This window comes from Dermacentor andersoni, chromosome 11 (assembly GCF_023375885.2).
Source record: "Dermacentor andersoni chromosome 11, qqDerAnde1_hic_scaffold, whole genome shotgun sequence".
NCBI classification, from domain to species: Eukaryota; Metazoa; Arthropoda; class Arachnida; order Ixodida; family Ixodidae; genus Dermacentor; species Dermacentor andersoni.
In genome coordinates this window covers 76,903,828-76,924,692 of record NC_092824.1, presented here as the reverse complement: position 1 = coordinate 76,924,692, position 20,865 = coordinate 76,903,828, and the positions used below count along the sequence as shown (strand labels likewise).

At 47.9% G+C, this 20,865-nt stretch overlaps 1 protein-coding gene and 1 long non-coding RNA gene across 2 annotated transcripts in view; both read right to left on the bottom strand.

The window, feature by feature from the left end:
• LOC129382080 (uncharacterized) overlaps positions 1-20,865 on the bottom strand; it is a 78,080-nt gene that overhangs the window by 10,263 nt on the left and 46,952 nt on the right. The gene's annotated exons all lie outside the window — the stretch shown is intronic.
• LOC129382079 (uncharacterized) overlaps positions 1,660-20,865 on the bottom strand; it is a 30,085-nt gene continuing 10,879 nt past the window's right edge. The window contains exons 5-6 of the mRNA XM_055065442.2: positions 8,433-8,706; positions 1,660-1,952 (exon numbers count right to left, since the gene is read on the bottom strand). Of these exons, the coding sequence (XP_054921417.1) occupies positions 1,749-1,952; positions 8,433-8,706 (478 nt within the window). The 3' untranslated portion in view covers positions 1,660-1,748. The remainder of the gene's footprint in view (positions 1,953-8,432; positions 8,707-20,865) is intronic.

Genomic DNA, 20,865 nt, shown 5'->3' with positions numbered 1-20,865 from the left:
ACAAGCTACCTCATACCATCCTCAAGCCAATGGCCTGACAGAGCGGTTAAACCGTACTCTTACCGATATGCTGCCCAAGTACGTTTCCAAGGACTACCACGACGTGCCCTTCCTTACGTCACATTTGCGAATGATTCTTCCCGACACGACACCGCCGGATTTTCTACATTTTATCTACTGTACGGTCGCGAACCGACCTTGCCCCTTGACACGGCACTTCCTCCTGCTGCAATCTCAACAAGCGAGTATGCGCGCGACACCATCGCCCCCGGCAACCATGCACGCCAGCTTGCCCGTATTCCGTCCCCCCCACGACTGAGTCTCGCAAACCACTCAGCAGCGTCAGTACAACGCCCGCCACCGTGAGGTACAGTTTTCGCCTGGTGCGCGCGTGCTCCTGTGGTCGCCCTCTCGTCACGTCGGACTTTCAGAGAAGATCCTTTCGCGATACACAGGGCCCTACCGCGTGTTGCTACAGGTGACGCCTGTGACGTACGAAATTGTTCCTGCGCGTTCGACCTCGTCCTCGCCTCTGGCATCTAGTGATGTCGTGCATGTCAGTAGGCTCAAGGCCCACTAGACTGCTTCCGAGTCCGGCCTTTAGTCGCTCCGGGACGGCGCTTTTGCCGCCGGGGGTAATGCTACGGAACAGTTTTTGCGATCACGAAGAGGCGAGCAGTGTGAAGACGACGACGACGATTAGAGGCTAGTGCGGGCTGTTGCCTCTTGGCCAAGTGCGGCGTATTTCCTTGTACATATACTTGTATATAGCTTTTCGTCTGCGTCTTCCTACGTAACAATATGTATGGAAAGACAGAGTTGCTCCATAAAATGAAGTCGTACGAAAACTGGATACTTGAAAATATCGTTCTTCCGAAAAAGATGTCGTAGCAATATTAAGAACTAAATGGAGGCACTTATGCAATAAAGAGGGAAGTTTCGTTTTATGTGGCAACGGATAAAAATTGACACAATATTCCAGAGCACTATCCAACAACGCTTTATTTGGCACAAGAGATGCCAGGTCCCAATAGGTTCCAATTTTAGTTTGAAAGATTTCGTAATAAGGAGGGTACTTTACACCCCTGTCATGAAAAATTGGGAGTTCTGACCAATATTTTATAGGATTGCCCAATAGTAGATTGACAAAGAAACAACCGGGGATCGCTACCGTCCACAAACGAAAACAGCAAAGAATACAGTAGATATTGAAGAAACTTTTCTTCTCGAAAGCAGGTTGCTCACGCACATCTCCGAATGGTTACTCCAACCAATAAGAAAAAAAAAGCAACTTGCTGCGATAGTGTTGGGCAAGCTATTGCATAACTATTTCACATTGTGAGATAATCTCAATACTTTCATTACATTCGGAAGATCGTATTGTGCTCGGTCTACATGAACTATCAGACAGCGCGCTGTTACTCATACATCCAGCAGGGCCCACCGCTGCATCCACTCTGAGGAACACGCTGTGGCGCAGCTTCGTCATCTTTAAACTGGCAGTCATGGGTCGCCATGGGATCCCCTACAGCAATGAAGCGACTGGGCAAACTAGGGATCTCTAGAATACGTAGGCAGCCGCTGCCTGGCCGTATGGCGCTTCACCATCTTTGTGCATTCATATGAATGGAACAAAATTTTATAAAGGACAAATACATGAGAAGAAGGTAGGTGTCTTTATTGTGGTCCTATGTATATCTTGAGGGCTGGTAATAAATTTCATAGTTATCGGTTCCGCGTTCTAATATTCACTTTGGACATACCGCTTGATGTTTGTATACTCCACTAACATTGTAGGTGAGTGCTGTGTGGTTGTGCGTTAACAGTCCTGCAGTACGATTTTGCAGATAGCCGACCCCCACAGTATTACTTTCCGGCATGTCTCCCCGTGCGTTTTCAACCTGATAATAAAATTGTCCGCTGATGATGAGTGGAACTGTGAAATTACAATTCTGGAATGTAAAATAAACAACTGTTGAGTGAGGGTCACAATGAAGCACAAAAACTAGATGTCAAGTACAAATAAATGCAATAAGAAACCACCGTGCGGGTACCCATCAAAGAGGCAGTGCATAGTATTCGAGTATCTGACTCAGTGACAGATGTGCACTTTATAAACCAGGTTTTGGTGCTGCGTGCCACCATATTAGAAAAGAGCGACACTTACCTTGTCTCGGTCTCGCGACCCTGGAATGTTTTAACACGATAGCATTCTTTGAGAACTCCAACCAGTTTTCGGCATGTCTCAATGCACGTATATTTGTCTGTATGCACGCGCCGACCCCCTTTCTCGTCAACTTGGTTCACTGGGTATGCGATGGTTAGATGGGCAGAGCATCGGGCTGTTGTGGTGAGAAAGAGTAGTCGAAACCATGCATCGGGGGACCATGTCGGGTCTCTGATCACGTGACTCTGCGTACGTGCAGCTCTTTAATGACCATCTCTGATGCGAACTTCAATAAATGGGCATGTTACAATGGGTATCTGCCGCTCTTTAACAAACATTTTTTGACGCTAACTTGGGTCACAAGGTATGCGTCACTGGGTATAGGCCGCTTTTCATAACTTATCACATTAAACATACGAACAATTACGCAGTATTCATTAGACAGATTGCTAAACGTAATAAAGTCGCCAATCATCTTTAAAGGATGGATGCACCGTCAATTTTTCAGTTTCCGGAGACCTTGACATCGAAGATTACCGCCAGATCTATGAGCATCAATAGGCACAAGAGGTGGCACCAGAACGCTAAGTTCGCCATCGTGATTTTCTACTTGAAATCTCAAACCGAAAACAATGGGGCCAGTTTCCTTTATTGAAATTGGAGAAGGGAAATGTGAAACCGGACGTTTAGTTTCTGTGAATGACGCAAAAATGACGGAATATTGTTTTATTTTAAGAGCGTCGAGCGTTTTAATTTTGCTGTGGTGAAAAAGGACCTTGTGCTCTGCATGCAACCTGAGAGCTTCTTTCGCCCAAGGTGTTTGTTACGCGGTCTCACTTTTTGATTGACCATCACGATGCCCAAAGGAACACGAAAACGAGGGATCGTGAACGCCGTAGAGCAAGTGCCAATGCCACGACGTTGCAGCTTGCCGATGAATTGGATTTTCTTGGTTATACGTCATCATCATTTGAAATGCTTATCGAAGGCACCAGCTATATACGCTTGGATATCGTTCGAACGCAGCGCAGATTGTCTCCAAGAGGGGAAACGCACAGCCGCGCTCAGCCGCCGCAGACGGAGTAGAAGAGGACACGCGCACACACCTGTGCCCCCTCCCCTTAGCGCGCGCGCCTCTCCGCTTCCTACCTGGCAAGCGCGAGAAGACATCGCCGCATCAAGCCACCGTACTTCTCGGCTCACCCTCACGTCTCCCTCACCCATGCTACTTGGCTGACCGGCTCGGAAGTCTTTCTCTCGCACCCTAAGCAGACGGCACACGGCCTCAATGTTATCGCACTTGGACCTTATCCTGAATATCACGGCGTCAGCATAAAGTATTCAGTATAAAGTATCGGTTCAGCATAAAGTATTCAGTTCAGTATCGCATGGAGTGTCCATATGATTGCTGTCGCAATAAAACGGGGCAAAAGGGTACATGGGTAGCACAGGTCATCCGCACGAAGTGCATGGGAAACCGCTATTATACTATAGATCTCAGGCGCATGACTCTCGGTACCACACAGAGGTCAAAGCACGTGACGTCTAGACGTCGTCGGTAGCAGTGTCGCCGCACGACAAAGCCTTGCGGGAAGAAAGCGAGGCGAGAAGTGGCAATGGCCAGCATGAACGCTGAAGTGCGTCGAGGTCTTTTCTATCAGGCCGACGGCAGCCGACAAGATGGTAGGCACAGCCCGATCGTCTCGGCGCGTTCGTGCGCATAGAGGCTACTGGTGCTGGAGATAGAGATGGACAGAGAGGAGGAGAGCGGGAGAGAGAGAAATAAACTTTATTAAAAGGAGACGAACGTAGTCTTGGTTTGAGCTAGTTGTTGGGTCACAATAAAAATAAATTCATGGCGCAAACTAGACGAGGACAAAAGCACAACGACTCGTTGGGAAACGTTTCCCGTTCTGAATAAAATCAGATTGAAGTTGGCGCCTATCCCGTCGTTCTGTTCCATCTCTTCATCGAGTTTGTGGAGTGAATTTTTTTGAAGGAGAATAAATATTGATGCGTCTTCTAGGTGGTGTCTCAGTCAGGAAATCTTGAGGAAAGTGTACTCAAGATGCTGTATCACACAGTTACAGGAACAGATCATTGACGTAGCAGGGACATTTCAAGATCGCCGCGGGAAAGTGGCGAGGTGTCGGGTAGGCCGTTCTAGTTGTACAGGCAGTGCAGGTGGTGCAATATACCGGTATGTAAATGTGTGAGTGGCCGGCGTGGGCAATCATGAGGTGTGATGCAGGCTTAAGTGGCGCGTTGACATTGCTGGTCCGTCGACAGCGTTGGTGCAACGCCAACTGCCATGGTGGACAATGTCCGAGGTCCAGGCGCGAGCGCGCTCGTCTAAAGCGTGAACGTGGTGCCGGACGGGCCAGAAAAACGTGTGCTGCACAAGCTTGTGACACACCCGGTCGGGTGACCAAGACGATCCGACGCAGTTAGCTTCACAATGGATGGTGAGCGGCCTACGAGTGAGCGGAGAAGAATGGAACTAGTGGTCGCAGCATGTTATGGTTCAAGGTTCTGGTAGTTCAGGGTGCGCGATCTGCGTGGAAGGCAATGTAACCGCCACCGCTGCGTTGTAGAAGTTGGGAAGAGGATGAGGGCGCGGAATTAACGACAGTAAGACCAGTACGGTCTTGCTGTACGGAAAAGAAAGTAGGAGGATATTAGGAAATTTGCAAGTTGTAAACGGATTGTGCCAGACAAGGGTGACCGGTGACAACCTGTGGCAACCTTCGTCTGGAATAAACACGCTGGTGCCTATGATGCTGAAAAATTATTTGCGATTTTAAAGCGAAGCTCTCGTTCCGATTTGTGGGCATATTTTCGTACGTATCTGGCCTCTAACGCCGAACGCCACGGACGCTTGCTCCAATAAGGGGCATAGAACACCCTTTTTCGAAAGGCCAGCCAGCGCGTTTCGATCCGCAGTTGCGCTAGAAGAAACCGACACATCAGTAACACAACGAGTGCAACACGACACTATGAACCCCACTGAAAACTTAAATAAATAATATATGCAGGATAAAATGCATGCATCAATGTGTATATAATATCCAGCCTGTCTATAATTCACTACAAATGAAATAATTTCTTTGTATAAAATGTTGCTCTTTATTACTAACATTTATAACTCGAAAACCACACTTCGTATACACACATGGTTCATGAGCCAATCGCACCAAGAACGTCTCGCTTTACGTAAAAATTGAATAATGGAGTTTCACGTGCCAAAACAACGATCTCATTACGAGGCATGCCGTAGTGGGAGACTTGGGAAATTTGAACCACCTGGAGTCCTTTAACGTGCACCTAAATCTAAGTACATGAGTGTTTTCGCATTTCGCTCAATCGAATTGCGGCCGCGGTGACCAGGATTCGATCCCGCAACCTCGTGCTTAGCAAGAGAGGTATTATGTAAGAGTCCACCTAGTGGACATATCCATTTCGTCTGCTGTTGAAGTTCTTATTGCCTGGGCTGTGTTGCACATCCGCGGAAGGGAGGTGCTACAGCCAATCAGCACTTCAGCAACAGACAAAATGGACATGTCCACTGGGTGGACTCGTACATAATGCCTCGCCAGCCCAACATCATGGCCACTTACGCCTGCATCATTGCAACCACTGCGCGCCTCACTTTGCGTAGATGTCAACTAAAGTTGAAAGCTCTGTAACTTCTGTTGCCGCTGTTTCTGTTATCGCAAGCCGACGCAGTTCTTCCTTCATTAAATGAAAGATGAAACGCTAAACGTACGATGTGTACCACAGGCTTGTAATATGCAGCACCGAAAAGTGACAGCCAAATCCCCTGAAGCGAGACGCGAAATGGAATGGTTACTAGAACTCGTGTGCTATCGTATTCGCTACTCTCCCGGAACTCCGTGGCATGCTTGCGTTCGTTGCAAAAATGTAGCAGCTGGACACAAAATTGCTTTATGCAGTGCTTAATTAGGAAGCATTGTTAATGTTCAAAGCATTTAACCATGCTTAGCTGACGTGGATCTTGCACTCCTCAAGTACATTAACCAGGTTACTCCTTGCGTTTTATATGCTCGACCCACGGCGGTAAGTGTGAAAGCTCTTCGGGGTTTTTTATATCTGAGGTAGTGAAGAATAAATGTTTTGGCACTTAGGGCTATGAAATTTACAAACGAAACCAAACTCGATATCGGTGATGGCTCACGAAAGCTCTTTTAGCTGACTAGGAATCAAGTACTGGTTCGCATCGTTAAAAACCGCGGTTGTGATTATAGTTTACTCGCGCTCAAAACACTTCATACCGATCGACGTCAAGGACAATCGTAATAGCTCGTGTAACTGTACAGCAGGAGAGGGATGCCTAATGGGAACCACGGTGGCAATGTTTCACTTTGTTTTAGATCAGAGTATTGAACACAACAATACTATAAAAAATTGCATCGCAGCTGCGATTTTCGGTGACTGAACAAACGCTTCACTTCAGTGGTATGCAACACTTCTTACTACGATTCTTTCAAAACATTGTTTGAGAAACTCTTGACTGAAAGTCAAGTGTAATTAGCGCTTGCTGTCGTTTTTTCCGTTGAGTATGCAAAAAGTGCTTCAGCAAGGGAAAATTAGGCTAGTTGATATCCGAAAGTGTTCTTTCTCGGAGTCCCGGTGGTTGCCACACCAGAAATCTTATCCCTAGGGCATTTATCCTTGCTTTGTTCAATTACAAGAAAGAGTTAACGTCCTAAAGATAGAAAATACAAAATTTATTCACGTCAATCGCTGGCATGCGCGCAGATTGCAACCTATTGCTTCATCTGCCCGTCTTCTCGGTTGTGGCGAGGACCATTTATATTGAGAATTGATCCCGTGACGGCGCTAGGCCAATAGGTGGCATGGCAGCGAATGGGAAAGGTTGAGACACTTTACATGTACCGCTGACTTTAATGGCGGCATGAGTTGTGCTGGCCGTAATCGTGAGATCACTCGTCCGTTAAAAACTCAACCGAGGTATAAAGTGGCAATACCCCATGAGAGAGAAAAAGATGCAAACCTTAATGTAATGCTGGAGATGTCCTGAGTGATCAGATGAGACCTGAATTTGCTGAGAAGCATAATTGCTTTGGAAGTACCTTCTTGTTACCCAGTGATGGGCTTTGAACGTGAAAAAGCAATTTTTCTTTTAAATAAATACCAAAGTTGGACGAAGAAGGCTTCGTCTCAATGTACGAGTAGAAAGAAACTGCCTCGTCATGTTTTACACCTAGGGAAAACGCGACTTTTCTTTGCACAAACACAGGCACGAAGATGTAATGAGGCATGACGATTAGGCATCCTCATGCTGCATCGGGCATTTTCCTCTCGTATCACTCTATTGAAATCCCGATTTATGGGTACTTTTCGTGATATGAGACTACACGATGGTGTAGATGAAATTATTGTCAATGTGGTTGCCCTGTGGTGGCAAGAATATGACTAAACTACTTCCATAGAGTTCTGCGGGTACTCCATTTTAACGCCATAATGTTAAGGTCCCCGTGTCGGAGAAAATCCGGCGTCGGCGTCGGTGGAGTTATTCATGAGCGAAAATTGCGTTATATACTTACGTATATGTAATGCCACGCCTTGCTTTCTGACATGCGGCATATGCGGGTTATAATGCCACACTATTTTCTATCACTAATGTTGCTCATACGCTGTCTTACATTCTTGACAAAGTTATTCCTCGGAATCTTTAAATTAACAGCCCACTAACAAATGTCATGAAACAAAACACCGACAGCGCATTCTTTTCATGTTAAATGTTCTCAGACTGAAATATGAAACCTGAAAATTATATATATTTTCTTGGCGTGGCTGTGCGCTACCTCTGAAAATGGCCCATGCAAGAGGTCGCGTTTTTACCACGAAGCTCGCCTTGGTGCATAGCGTTCGCCGGCAGCATTTCTCGGTGAACATTATGGCTACATAAGCTGCAGTTACTGGGAAGCGTGAGAAGCAGTCAGGGATCTTTGAATGCTATCGTGTTCCACTCTTAAAGGCGAAGCTTTAGCGTCCTCGAAGTTTTTTATCCGTTATGAATATTTAACGTAAGCACTTGCAATTAATTTTGAAATGAGTTACAAGCAATGTGCAAGAAAATACAAAAGGCGACTCAGGAGGCCCACCTCCTGAGACGTCTGTTACATTTTACTGCACATTCTGTGGCATTTAGCAGCCAATTCCTTTGCAGTAAATTAAGGCTGTGATGTCAAAAATGAAGTAAAAACGTTGATACTGGTACCTTGCCTTCAGTTGGTCCTTTCTCATATTGTTCCCTAGTCAGATTTTCTGGATTCCACTCAGCTGTTGATGCATTGTTCAGGTTAAAGCTTAAGGTGCGATTTTCCTGTCGTTTATAAGCCACCGTGACGTTGATAGTGAAGTTAACAGCAGTCTCTAAGCCGCAGTAGAAATACCACAAGTACACGTCCTTGCACCGTGGATACGAAAAGTTGTTTGTGTCGTGGCAACCATTTTCGTACTGCATCTTTCCTACGCTCACTGTTAATGGAAGGCTGAAATTCAAAATTTGAGAAGTACAGTATTGTAAAACGAAAGGCACTTGGCACAGAAATGCGTGTTTCATGAGTATTCACCCCTGACAATTACAGAGGGGCAGCAAAAGGTATAACAACGACACCTTTATTTATGCCAGTCGCGGTGGTTCGAGTGTCCTCAGGTCCAGAAGTGGACCGAAAAGCATTGAAGAAAAGTAAACATAGAAGCCACACTGTTGTAAAATGTTACTTCTACGTACTCCATCTCACAAACTACTTGCAGAGCAATGATGACTATGGTGCTGGAGAAGGCAGCCCATTGTCCACAGGCTAATTTTTTCCATGTTTCGGCATTTGTCAAGTTGCAGATACATAGGTTTAGTGTGTTGGAGTGCTACACAAATACATATGTGATGATATGAAGTTTCGCAAGTTACGTTAACGCCAAGTCTACAGCAAAAACTCGACCGCGTGTCACCACCGTAACTGCGGGAGCGAACATTGCCTGTGGTAGTGCGCTTGCTCGAGCGTAGTAGGCAGAGGTGTCGCGCTTCGCATGTGTCTTGGAGAAGAATGAGAAGTGTCCACGTCGGCAGGTGGTGCTGAGAAGCCGAGCAAGGAAGATATAAGAACTGAAATTTGGGCGAGCTTGCTCTTGATCTGTGTCGACTGATAAACAGGCGTGATTTTTTCGAAAATAAGCTCTAGTTTGAAGCAGCGCTCGTTCTGTCTCGTCTTTCTTTCTTGTGTCCTTGTGTTTATTTTTGCGCTTTAAGTAAAATATTGTGACGGGGAGATGTGCAAAAGGGTTTACCTACAATATTTATACAGTGGCAGTGAGTGGCACCACAACAAGAAAGATGGTCAGCCGGGGTAAAGCTCATCCTCTTTGTCGTCTGCTGTACAAAGTTTTAGTGGGTATGCGCCAGCGTTTGTAAACGAAACGAAACTTCTTCGTCCGCAGCATAAGGGGCTCGTAACATTACCCTCCGGTGGCCAAAGCACGGACTCGGTGCTGTCGAAATAGGACGGCACAGAAAATGGTCTCTGCCCATAGGGCTAAGCAGTGTCTGGGACATGAGAGGGCTTCAGGCGGACGACGTGCACGATGTCGGTGCGGAGTTCAGCCGATGGGGGCGAAGACAATGGAGCAATTTCGTAAGCTACGTCGGTCACTTGGCGGCACGCGTGATATGGGCCGGTGTGTGGGAACAGCAGGTTTAGTGAAAGACCGACACAGCGCGCTGTGGACTAGAGGGGGACAAGGGTCCCAGAGCAAAGTGGGAAGCCCTGTGATGGCTATTGTGCCGATATTGTTGGTGGACCTGGAATTCGCTGAAGCGAGCGCGGGCAACTCGGCATGTTCAGCACGGGAAATGGCCTCTAGAGCATACTAGAAGGGGGGCACACGGAAGAAAGCACCAACGTGTCCATGGGCAACGTAGGATTTCGACCGTACAACAAAAAGAAAGGAGCATAACCAGTGGTGTCATGTCTTGACGTGTTATACGCGAATTTCACGAAAAGCAATGCAGTGACCCAATCCTGGTAGTCGGCGGACACATACATTGCAAGCATGATGATGATGATGATGTATGGGGTTTTCTGGCGCAAGGGCCAGGTATGGCCAAAGAGCGCCATGTCTGTGCTAATGAGTTTGCAGTGAAATTATGATTACTATGAAGTTGGTGTGAGGTGGCTGTAAAGAGGCCTTAAAATATACGCTCTAAAGTGCGTAAAATCTGTATGATAAAATTATGGCGATGACGTATGACTTGTACTGTTAACATTTAGATGCATATAAAAAGAATGATACGACAGGTAAAATATTTCAGATTAAAGGAAATGCCAGAGCACTACTGCCTCCTTAGAGCCCTTGAGACATACAAGGGCCTGGAGGCATGTGCTATTTCAAAACAATTATCGCAGTGGCATCCTCTCGAGAGAAGAGGCGCTACGAATTCATGGGACTAATAACATGTAAGACGACATCTCTAAGAAAACCTGGCACTGTGTCTGTATTAAAAAGCGGTTCTGGACCAAGAAGCATTGCAGGATGAAGAGGAATGTGCTGTCGGTATGCTAATGAAAAATGTCTCTTTCTCTCAGATTCGGCTTCCCGACACTCTAGGAGGACATGGAGTACGGTCAGCCTCTCCCCGCATCTACCACAGGTTGGAGGCTCATTTCCGGCGAGTAGAAAATTATGGGTGCCAAACGTGTGTCCTATTCTGAGACGACAGAATAGGACATCTGTTCGGCGCGATTTTGTAGTAGAGGGCCAGAATTCTAACTGTGGTTTTATCAGGTGGAGCTTATTATCCGTTTCGGCGTCCCACATGCGTTGCCAGTGGTCTCGCAATCTCCTTCTCAAGAAAGGCCTCAGATCTGTGACAGGCACCGCAGCGGTAGGGTTGACAGCTTGCAATGTGATTAACGTGGCCATCTCGTCCGCCAGAACGTTACCTTCGATTCCCCTATGGCCAGGGACCCAGCATATTATGATATTCTGGTTAGATGAGTACGCTTTGCACAAGACCGAATATAGTTCATTAAACACGGGATTTTTATGTTTGCTGAGTGACATTAAGGCTTTCACGACGCTTAGAGAGTCAGTATAGATCGCTGCTTTTGGAAGTTTTGATTTTCTTATATGCTTCGCAGCAGAGAGTAATGCGTAGGCCTCGGCCGTAAAGATACTTGTTTCCGGATGCAGTACATCGGATTCCGAAAACGATGTGCCGACGGCTGGATAGGATACCCCGGCATTTGATTTCGAAGCGTCTGTGTAGAACTCTGCGCAGGAGTGCTTGTACTGTAGTTCTAGGAAATGCATCCGGATTTCTGCCTCTGGAGCGTGCTTTGTAACTTTTATAAAGGATATGTCACATTGTATCACCTGCCACTCCCAAGGAGGTAACAGCTTGGTTAGGTGGATTAAGCGATGCTCGAGGAGTGGGACATGCATTTCATCGCTATGCTCTTTCACACGCAGCGAGAAAGGCTGTCTTATAGAGCGGCGATTGCTGAAAAGTATAGCGCACGTCATATCGGTAACGGTATCAAAACATGGATGTTCAGGATTAGAGCGTACTTTAAGGAAATATGTAAAGCTGGTGTATGATCTCTGTAGGTGTAGAGACCATTCATTCGATTCGGCATATAAACTTTCAATCGGGCTTGTTCTGAAAGCGCCCGTGGCTAAACGGATGCCTAGATGGTGAACCGGGTCTAGCATCTTTAGCGCGCTTGGGGCGGCAGAGTTATGTATCACGGCACCGTAATCTAATCGTGACCGGATGAGGCTCTTATACAGATTCATTAGGCACTTCCTGTCACTACCCCACGTAGTCTGGGATAGAAGTTTCATTAGGTTCATTGTTTTCAGACACTTTTCTTTGAGTTGTTTAATGTGTGGGACGAAAGTGAGTCTATTGTCGAGTATAACACCTAGAAATTTGTGCTCTTTGTTTACAGGTATCTGTTGTCCACACATTTGTAAGCAAGGATCCGGAACGAGGCCTCTCTTCCTTGTAAACAGCACACACACAAGAACTCTTTTGAGGATTGATTTTAAAACCATTTTTCTCTGCCCACCCTGACACCTTGTTCAAACCATGCTGTACCTGTCTCTCGCATACTGCGAGGTTACAGGATTTGAAGCCTATCTGAATGTCGTCCACATAGACGGAATACAAAATGGCTAGTGGTAAGGAAGCACGAAGCGTTGTCATTTTAACAATAAAAAGTGTGCAACTGAGCACGCCTCCCTGGGGTACACCAGTTTCTTGTGTAAAAGGACCTGACAGCACATTGCCGACTTTCACCCGGAAGGTACGATTGGACAAGTAGCTTTTTATTATGTTTAGCATATTACCATGAATGCCCATTTCCGATAAGTCTCGCAAGATCCCGTATCGCCACGTTGTGTCATACGCCTTTTCCATATCGAGAAATATCGAGAGGAAGAACTGTTTGTGTATAAATGCGTCCCGGATATTTCCTTCAATACGTACAAGATGGTCGGTTGTGGAGCGCCCTTCTCGGAAGCCACACTGATAGGGATCAAGCATTTTGTTCTGTTCAAGGAAATGGATCAGTCGCCGATTTATCATTTTTCAAATACCTTACACATGCAACTTGTGAGGGCTATCGGGTGGTAGTTTGCCACTGAGGAAGGATCTTTCCCTTGTTTTAAAACAGGGACCACAATGGCTTCTTTCCATGCGGTCGGAAGGTACCCTGCGTCCCAGATAGTGTTGAAAAGTGTAAGTAGTGTCACTTGCGTGTCATTGTGTAAGTTTTTCAGCATTTCGTACATGATTCTATCATATCCTGGTGTGGAGCTCTTGCATGCGCTCAAGGCAGCTCTCAATTCGGCGATACTGAAAGGACGGTTGTAAGGCTCATTCTCTCGACTTTTTCTTATTAATGGCTTACGTTCTTCTATTTGTTTATGTTTCAGGAAGGATTGCGAATAATGATTTGAACTTGATACGCTCTCAAAGTGCTCCCCAAGTGAGTCTGCCTGATCTTCCAGTGTATCGCCCTGTGTGTTTACCAGAGGGAGTGAATATGTTTGTCGCCCTCTAATTCTATTTACCCTGTTCCAGACTTTGGCCTCGTCTGTAAACGAGTTAATGCTCGATAGGTACTTCTGCCAGCTTTCTCTTCTGGCCTGTCGGCGGGTTCTCCTGCCTTGGGATTTTACTTGCTTAAAGTTGATTAGATTCTCTGCAGTGGGAGAAGCGCGCAGCAACCCCCACGCTTTGTTTTGCTTCTTACGAACGATCCTACAATCGTCGTTCCACCACAGGACCCGCCGTTTACATGCCAAGCCATTTACTTCTGATATGCATTTAGATGCAATATCTGTAATGAAAGCTGTGAGATACTGCACAGCAGCGTCAATTCCTAAAGAAGACATGTCATTCCATGAGATACTAGTTAAGTTTCGGAACTTCTCCCAGTCGGCTGTATCGATATTCCACCTAGGAGCCTGTGGTAGACATTCTTTTTCTTTATGTGTTTTTAGCAGTATGGGGAAGTGGTCGCTCCCGTAAGGATTGTTGGTCACTTCCCATTCGAGTTCAGGCAGTATACAAGGGGAAACTAGGCTGAGGTCAATTGAAGAAAATGATCTGTTTGCGAGAGAATAATATGTGGGTGTCTTTTTATTCAGCAGACACGCACCGGACGAAAAAAGGAACTGTTCAACGAGACGACCTCGCGCATCGATACGAGAGTCTCCCCACAGGCTGCTGTGCGCATTGAGATCGCCAAGAACAACATAAGGTTCTGGCAATTGATCTATCAAGGACTGAAATTGATGTTTGTTTAGTTGGTAATGCGGGGGTATGTAAAGCGAGCAAATGGTGATGAGTTTGTTTAGTAGGACAGCTCGAACCGCCACTGCTTGAAGGGACGTTTGTAGCTGGAAAGGTTGACACGCTATACTTCCATGAGTGACTATGGCAACACCGCCCGATGATGCGACGGCATCATCGCGATCTTTGCGAAAAGTTAGATACTGTCGAAGAAAGTTTTTGTGTTTGTTTTTTAAGTGTGTTTCCTGTAAACACAGCACTTTTGGATTGTGTTTTTGTATAAGTTCCTGCACATCATCAAGGTTTCTGAGAAGACCTCTGACGTTCCATTGAATTATTTGTGTATCCATATTGGGAGTTAATAGGTGCTGTGTGTACAGAAACAGAAGTAGTGATTATGGAAATTACAGTGATTAAATTACAGAGCCCTTTCGAGGCCCTGTAACGGGAGTTTTGCCCTTTCTGGAGCGTTCGAGCGAGCCTCGCCGCTCCTTAGGTGCTTGGTGCGCCTTGAGGACAGGTGTTGTGTCCATTGCCTCTTGTGAGGCGCCGGACACGTGCTCTTGCGAGCGAGAAGTTTTCAGGGGGAGTCCCGCCTTGGAGGGCAAGACCCCTGCGCCCACCAGCCCGGAGGTCGATGGGGCACCCTGCGGGATTTGGCTGCGCCGGCTGTTGCCAGCGCTGGAAGGGACCTGGGAAGTTGAGGCAGCCTCGGCTACGCCCGCCTTCGGTGTCGATGGTCCCTTCTCCTCGGTTGACGGAGCAGCGCTAGCTGCAACCGCCGCGGGGGCAGAAGGCGTAACTGCCGACTCACTGCTTGTGAGTCGGACAGCCGCCGGAGGCCGTTGTGACGCTGCCCCCTGACGCGCCACATCTGCAAAGGTTTTCTTGGGCAGGTACGATACCCGCCTGCGTGCCTCTTTGAAACTTATGTTTTCCTTGACTTTAACTGCTACGATTTCCTTTTCTCTTTTCCAAGACGGGCACGACCGCGAGTATGCGGCATGCTCGCCACCACAGTTTACACAGTGAAGAGCGTTTGCACAAGATTCAGTGGTGTGTTCGTGGGCACTACATTTCGCACATGTTTGGCGGCCCCGACAGCTCTGCGAACTGTGGCCGAAGCGCTGGCATTTGAAGCATCGGAGCGGATTTGGCACGTACGGCCTAACACGGAGCTTGATGTACCCGGCCTCGATTGATACGGGCAGGACACTTGAATTGAAGGTGAGAATTAGGTGCTTGGTCGAACTTTCTTTACCATCGCGCCTCATCTTTATTCTTTTCACGTTTATAACATTCTGTTCGCTGAAGCCCTCCAAGAGCTCAGCCTGAGTGAGCTCCAGCAAATAATCGTCCGAGACAACGCCCCGGGAGGTATTCATCGTGCGGTGCGCGGTTACTACTACTTGGGTCTCCCCAAATGATCCTAGCTGAGGCAGTTTCTCAAATTGCTTCTGATCGCGGAGCTCCAAGAGGAGGTCTCCGCTAGCCATCCTCGACGCCATATATCCTGGACCAAACACTTCGGTTAGAGTCTTCGATACAAGGAACGGTGAGATTGTTCGCACTTGTTTACCTGGTTTTTCTGAATGGATCACGTGAAAACGAGGAAAATTATGGACTTGCCGTCCGAAAAACTGAAAGACTTCTTCGGTGCGCCCTCGTTTCTGAGGGCGATCAGGGAGTTTAGGAAACGCGTTTTCCATAGGTACAGTTGGGTTTTCGGCTGCGATGCCGACCACCCACCATGGAGCCCAACAGGGGGACGTGACAGAAGTTGCTGCTAGAGAAACCCTGCCAACGCCAGCCGTACATCGCTGCTATAACCAAATACAGCATAACCAAGGCTGGCTAGCCACACAAGGTTAACCCTTGCCGCCGGGAAACAAGGAAGTGAGAAGTGATGAGAAGACAGGATAGATGAAAAAGGCTAGAGAGAAAGACGAAGATTGGAGAGGACAGGAAAAGGCGACTGCCGATTTCCCCCGGGTGGGTCAGTCCGGGGGTGCCGTCTACGTGAAGCAGAGGCCAAAGAGGTGTGTTGCCTCTGCCGGGGGGCCTTAAAGGTCCGAACACCCGGCATCGGCTCAACCTCCAGGATCCCCCTTTCCCCGGACACGGCTAAGCCGCGCACGGCTACACGCGGGAGGGCCCAACCCTCGTGTGCTCGGGTACGTGGTGTCGCAACACACCAAACGCCTGCTTGCGCAGACGCCCCTGCGGGGTACATTGCAAGCATGTCGGTAACTGTTGGGTTCAGCTGTTCCGTCATGTCATTTGTCTGTACATCGTGGCCAGTTTGTGTTGCGTCGAACAAGACCTTCACGTTTGGAAAGTTGGTAACAGCGCGTACTTTGGCAGGGTAAGATCGGATACCGGCCGCATCAACAAGGTCGCAAAGTACGGTGATTTCTAGGCGACCGAAACGGCATTTGGAGGAGTTTAGTTGAAGCCAGGCGTTGTGAAATAGCTGCAAAATAGCCCATAATCGTTGGACATGACTGGGGAATGAAGGCGAAAAAGCGACGACGTCGTCAAGGTAACATAAGCAAGCAGACCACTTGAACCCGCGAATGAGGATGTCCATCATTCTTTGAAATGTTGCTGGGGCATTACACAACCCGAAGGGCATGACTTTAAACTGGTAGAGCCCATCCGGTGTAACGAAGGAGGTCTTTCGGCGATCCTGCTCGTCAACGGCCAGTTGCCGTTGACGAGCATGATCGAAGCAGGAACGAGCAGGATCGAAGATCTAGGGAAGTAAAGTACCTTGCTCCATGGAGAGAATCGAGTGCGTCGTCTATTCGCGGCAAAGGGTAGACGACCTTTTTTGTAGTCTTGTTCAGGTGCCGATAGTCGATACAGAACCGCCACGAGCGCAGTGACGTTGTTTATTTCATATTTCGCGGGCTTTTGTTAAATGGCGAAAAAAGATCGCCACGCAGCATGTACGTTGCCACAAAAAAATTGTATCGGTCGTTTGTGAACCCCCCCCCCCCCCCCCCCTACAACACAACGAAACGCACTTGGCCCTAAAGTTAATAATAAAAATTTTGCATAATTACTCTTAGTTAATTAACTAATAAGTGTAATGTAAGAAATAATTCGAGGAGCGCCTTATGACGGCAAACCATAAGGCATTAGTTTTATTCAGCTGCAGCAAATAACTCATTTAAAATCCTTGGCACAAGTTACGTGAAACACATTGTATATTTGGAAATAAGTGTTTTGATACGTTCATGCATTTGTTTACGCCAATATATGTTTCAGTTGATTCAAAGTGTGAGCTGTCACGAACGTAGAGCACGCGTTACCTGAAGCCACACCAATTGAGGTCTGTGACAGTGGCGGACCGCTTGTGTGTTATTATAGGCTAGACTTTCCTTCTTCGATGTGACCGACCAACCGGAATAAAAAGAAAAAAAAAATCAAGGGCACGTAATGTATGCCTGCGTGGACGAATGCGAAAGTATTGCGACGCCTCTGCCTCGTTCGCATACTTGCGTGGGCGTCCAAAGGAGCCGGACGCAGCTACTGACCGAGAATTCGAAGTCGAAGGTTTGTTAACCGGAGCGCATGACAGAACTCGCCGAAATCACCGCACCGACTGACAGCGCTGGGACGAGGGGCCCTATATTTAGACCGGCCACACAGCTGCCGCTTCCCGGAAGCTGCAGCTTACGAAACCGTAATCTTTACCCGGACACGCTTGCGGCGCAAGCTGTGCGCGGAGGTGAGCTTCCTGGTTCTTTTTTTCTTTCCCCTGTAAGCACCTTTTTGTGGTGCTTCAACGAACCGAGCGCCCACGCGGCACGCGCCTCCAGTTGATCGGCTGTGACCGCGTGACTTTTAGCAGCGGAGCTGTTTTAGCTTTGGTTCCGCCGTGAAGCGTTACCAGAAAACTCAGCCCAGCTATGCGCCACCTCGCGTTACCTAGCAACCACCTGCGAGAGCACCGAGCCACGTAACCTCCTCGCACTCCACGCGCGTAGGGCGGAGCCATGACGTCACAGGCGAGTAAAAGCTCGGAACAGCCGGCGCGGCGACACACCTCTCGCCTCCTCTACTCCGTGCGTACGTGCTGCCGCCATGGGAAGACTGAAGGAAGTCCGGGCGCCCGTAGAAGAAGCGGCTTACCAGGAAAAGCGCCGTACTGCCAAGCGAGAAGCGATGCATCGTCGCCGAGCTGATCCGGAACACCGCGCCGAAGCTGCTGATGAGAAGAAGCGACGCCGAGTCGAGGATCGCGAGTTTTAGTCCAGGGAACGCGAGAGTCGGCGCCGGAACGCTCGAAGTCGCCGAGAAAGCGATCCCGACCTGGGACTGCATGACAACTTCCTGCACCAAACCAGACGAGACAACTTAGCCAAACCTAGCATAACCTCGCAAAATCTACAAACACCTTAAGCAAGCCACGTAAAAGCTAGGTGATGACAAGCTCCGCTGTTGACTGCAGCCTTGCACCACTAGTGCAAGCTGCGCACGTTTTATTTGTACTCTCTTCGGAGACGCTGCAACATTTCCAGCTTCGTGAGCCATATAATATGTCCGCATTAAAACAGTTCCCCCTTAAGGCGAAGCAGGGAAGCCAATAGCAAGGTTTAGCGTTGTGCTCGAGCTCGTCATATGGTGCCTTAATAATAAGCAGAGCCAACATGGCGTGGCGCACGAGACTACTGCTAAGGAGCAGGAACAGCATCCTTGCATGACATAACCCAGACATGACTAGGAATGCAGACAGTGGCGTTGCATGCGCCTCACCTCGATGATGTACGACAGGAGACCGAACGAAAACAGCCGGCATTCGCCTGCGCCCAACGAAAGTATTGCATACATTTAGCGGGACGTTTGCTATCCATTCCGCTCAGAGCAGTGTATGTACTGTGGAGCGGTATGCAGAGAGTTCTTCACCAGGAACGTTTATCTGTGCGGTAACAACGCTCACACAATCAGCGGAAGCCAGAACCCTGCCCTGGCTCCCGGCAGAGGCAATAGCGTGGAGCGTGACGATGTCGTTTACTTCGTATCGTCGTTTTCCAAGCCAAACACAATTCACGTAAAGATGGACAAGCAGGCTAGTTCGATGACGTTCATCTTGAGAACCTTTTAAAGCGCAACAAAGAATGCTGCAGAAAAATCCGAGGACACCTAAGCACTTATGAGTTGTGAATGCGAAAGTATTATTGCCTAATTCAGCGCCGCTGAGCGGCCCTTCGAGTCTTACGCTGCGAGTTTTGCGATTAAATTTGTACGGGTTATTTTATGTACAGTTTATACGTTAGCATGTTGGCTGTAGACCGGAATTATTTGGACAATATTGCGGAGATATCAAGGACACCGCATGCCACCGACGTCCTGCGCGACGAGAGACCAATATTCCATCTCACAAGCTGGTTGAAGCACTGTAGAAGCTACAAGAATTTTTATCCAATAGCAAGGCCGAATGTCCCCCGAGATATGCTCATCCGCGCCACCTCATCTGCTTAGCGTCTGCTTGACATCATGTTACGTGCTCCATGGTGGGTGCATGGACGCAAAAAATGTTTTGACTCCGTTACCATAAGCTGCGTTTGGATGCATGCGACGACAGGGCCCTGCTTTACCGGTACGCTTTCCCTGCAGTTACCTTGCAGCCTCCGTAGCAAGTGGTAGGGGTGAATGCCTCTACAAATGTTCACCTGCGCCAAAGCGTCTTCTCCGGGTCTAGTTGGCGTTTGCTCGCTACCGAGATCACGTACCAAACTAAAGCGGGGTAGTAAATTAATGATGCAGTGAACAATTAGTCTTTATAGCGTTCCACATCACCAACGCATCATAGGTGCTAATGCTGCGGCGCTATCTGCTAACTACAAACCAAACCAGTTTTACGGCTCGGTGACGTGTCTGTGGTCTTAGCAACATGAAAACAGCTTATCTCAATAATTACGAGAAAAAATACCTAATAATCTGACCTAAGCTTGAGATGAGACTTAGGGATGACTGATTTTGAAGCTTGTCCTTGCTAACAAGGCGGTGAGCCAGTAACAAGCGCGAATTTGGATCGAAGCGGCTGGTCAGAGCTGTATGGGCGCTGCCATGTTGCCAGGATTAGGATGGCTATTGCGTTTAACGGCGGTAACTGCCACAGTAATTCGCAGTATACGACGTGCATGCACAAAGGTCCTAACATGTCACGTATGGCTGCACCGTAACATGTAGCGAGCAAAAATAAAGCTCTCTAGTGTAGCCAATAATCATCCAGTTACGTTCGGAACTATTGGGGGCGAGAAGTTACGGAGTCGCCATCTGTCGGAAGCGTCTCCCTTGCGTAGTATGAGGGATCACGCGGCGCGCTCCTCATAGGTTTCGCTTACGGCGCTCAATAAAAACACCACGTGGCAGCCCCCCTGGACATTTATGTCGGTACTCTCAAAACACGGGAAGTTTTTGACTGTCGATATAATAATCTTGGGCAAACTTAAAGCCCAAGATCGTTTACAGACGCTATCTTTTTACCGAAGACGCACAGCGAACGCGCGGTCGCCGCGATGGTGTTTCCCGAACCGGCTTCTTGCGTGAAAGGTAGGCAAACGCTGAAAGTAAGCTATGTGAAATATGTTCTTATAGTAGGTTGTCTGTATAATCGAATGGGTCATAACAGAATGAAGCCTCAATGCAGCGATCGCACGGGTTCGCAGCGACCGACTGCGTGTCTGCATGCATGACCGCACACAATGTTTTGCTTTCGCTGTGAGCGTGTTTTCGCACCGTGCCGTGAGCTTTAGGCCGCAGCATATTAGCATTTGACAGTACACTAGCAACCATTGTAACGTGGACGCTATCAGAACTGTTCAAAAATATTTTCGTT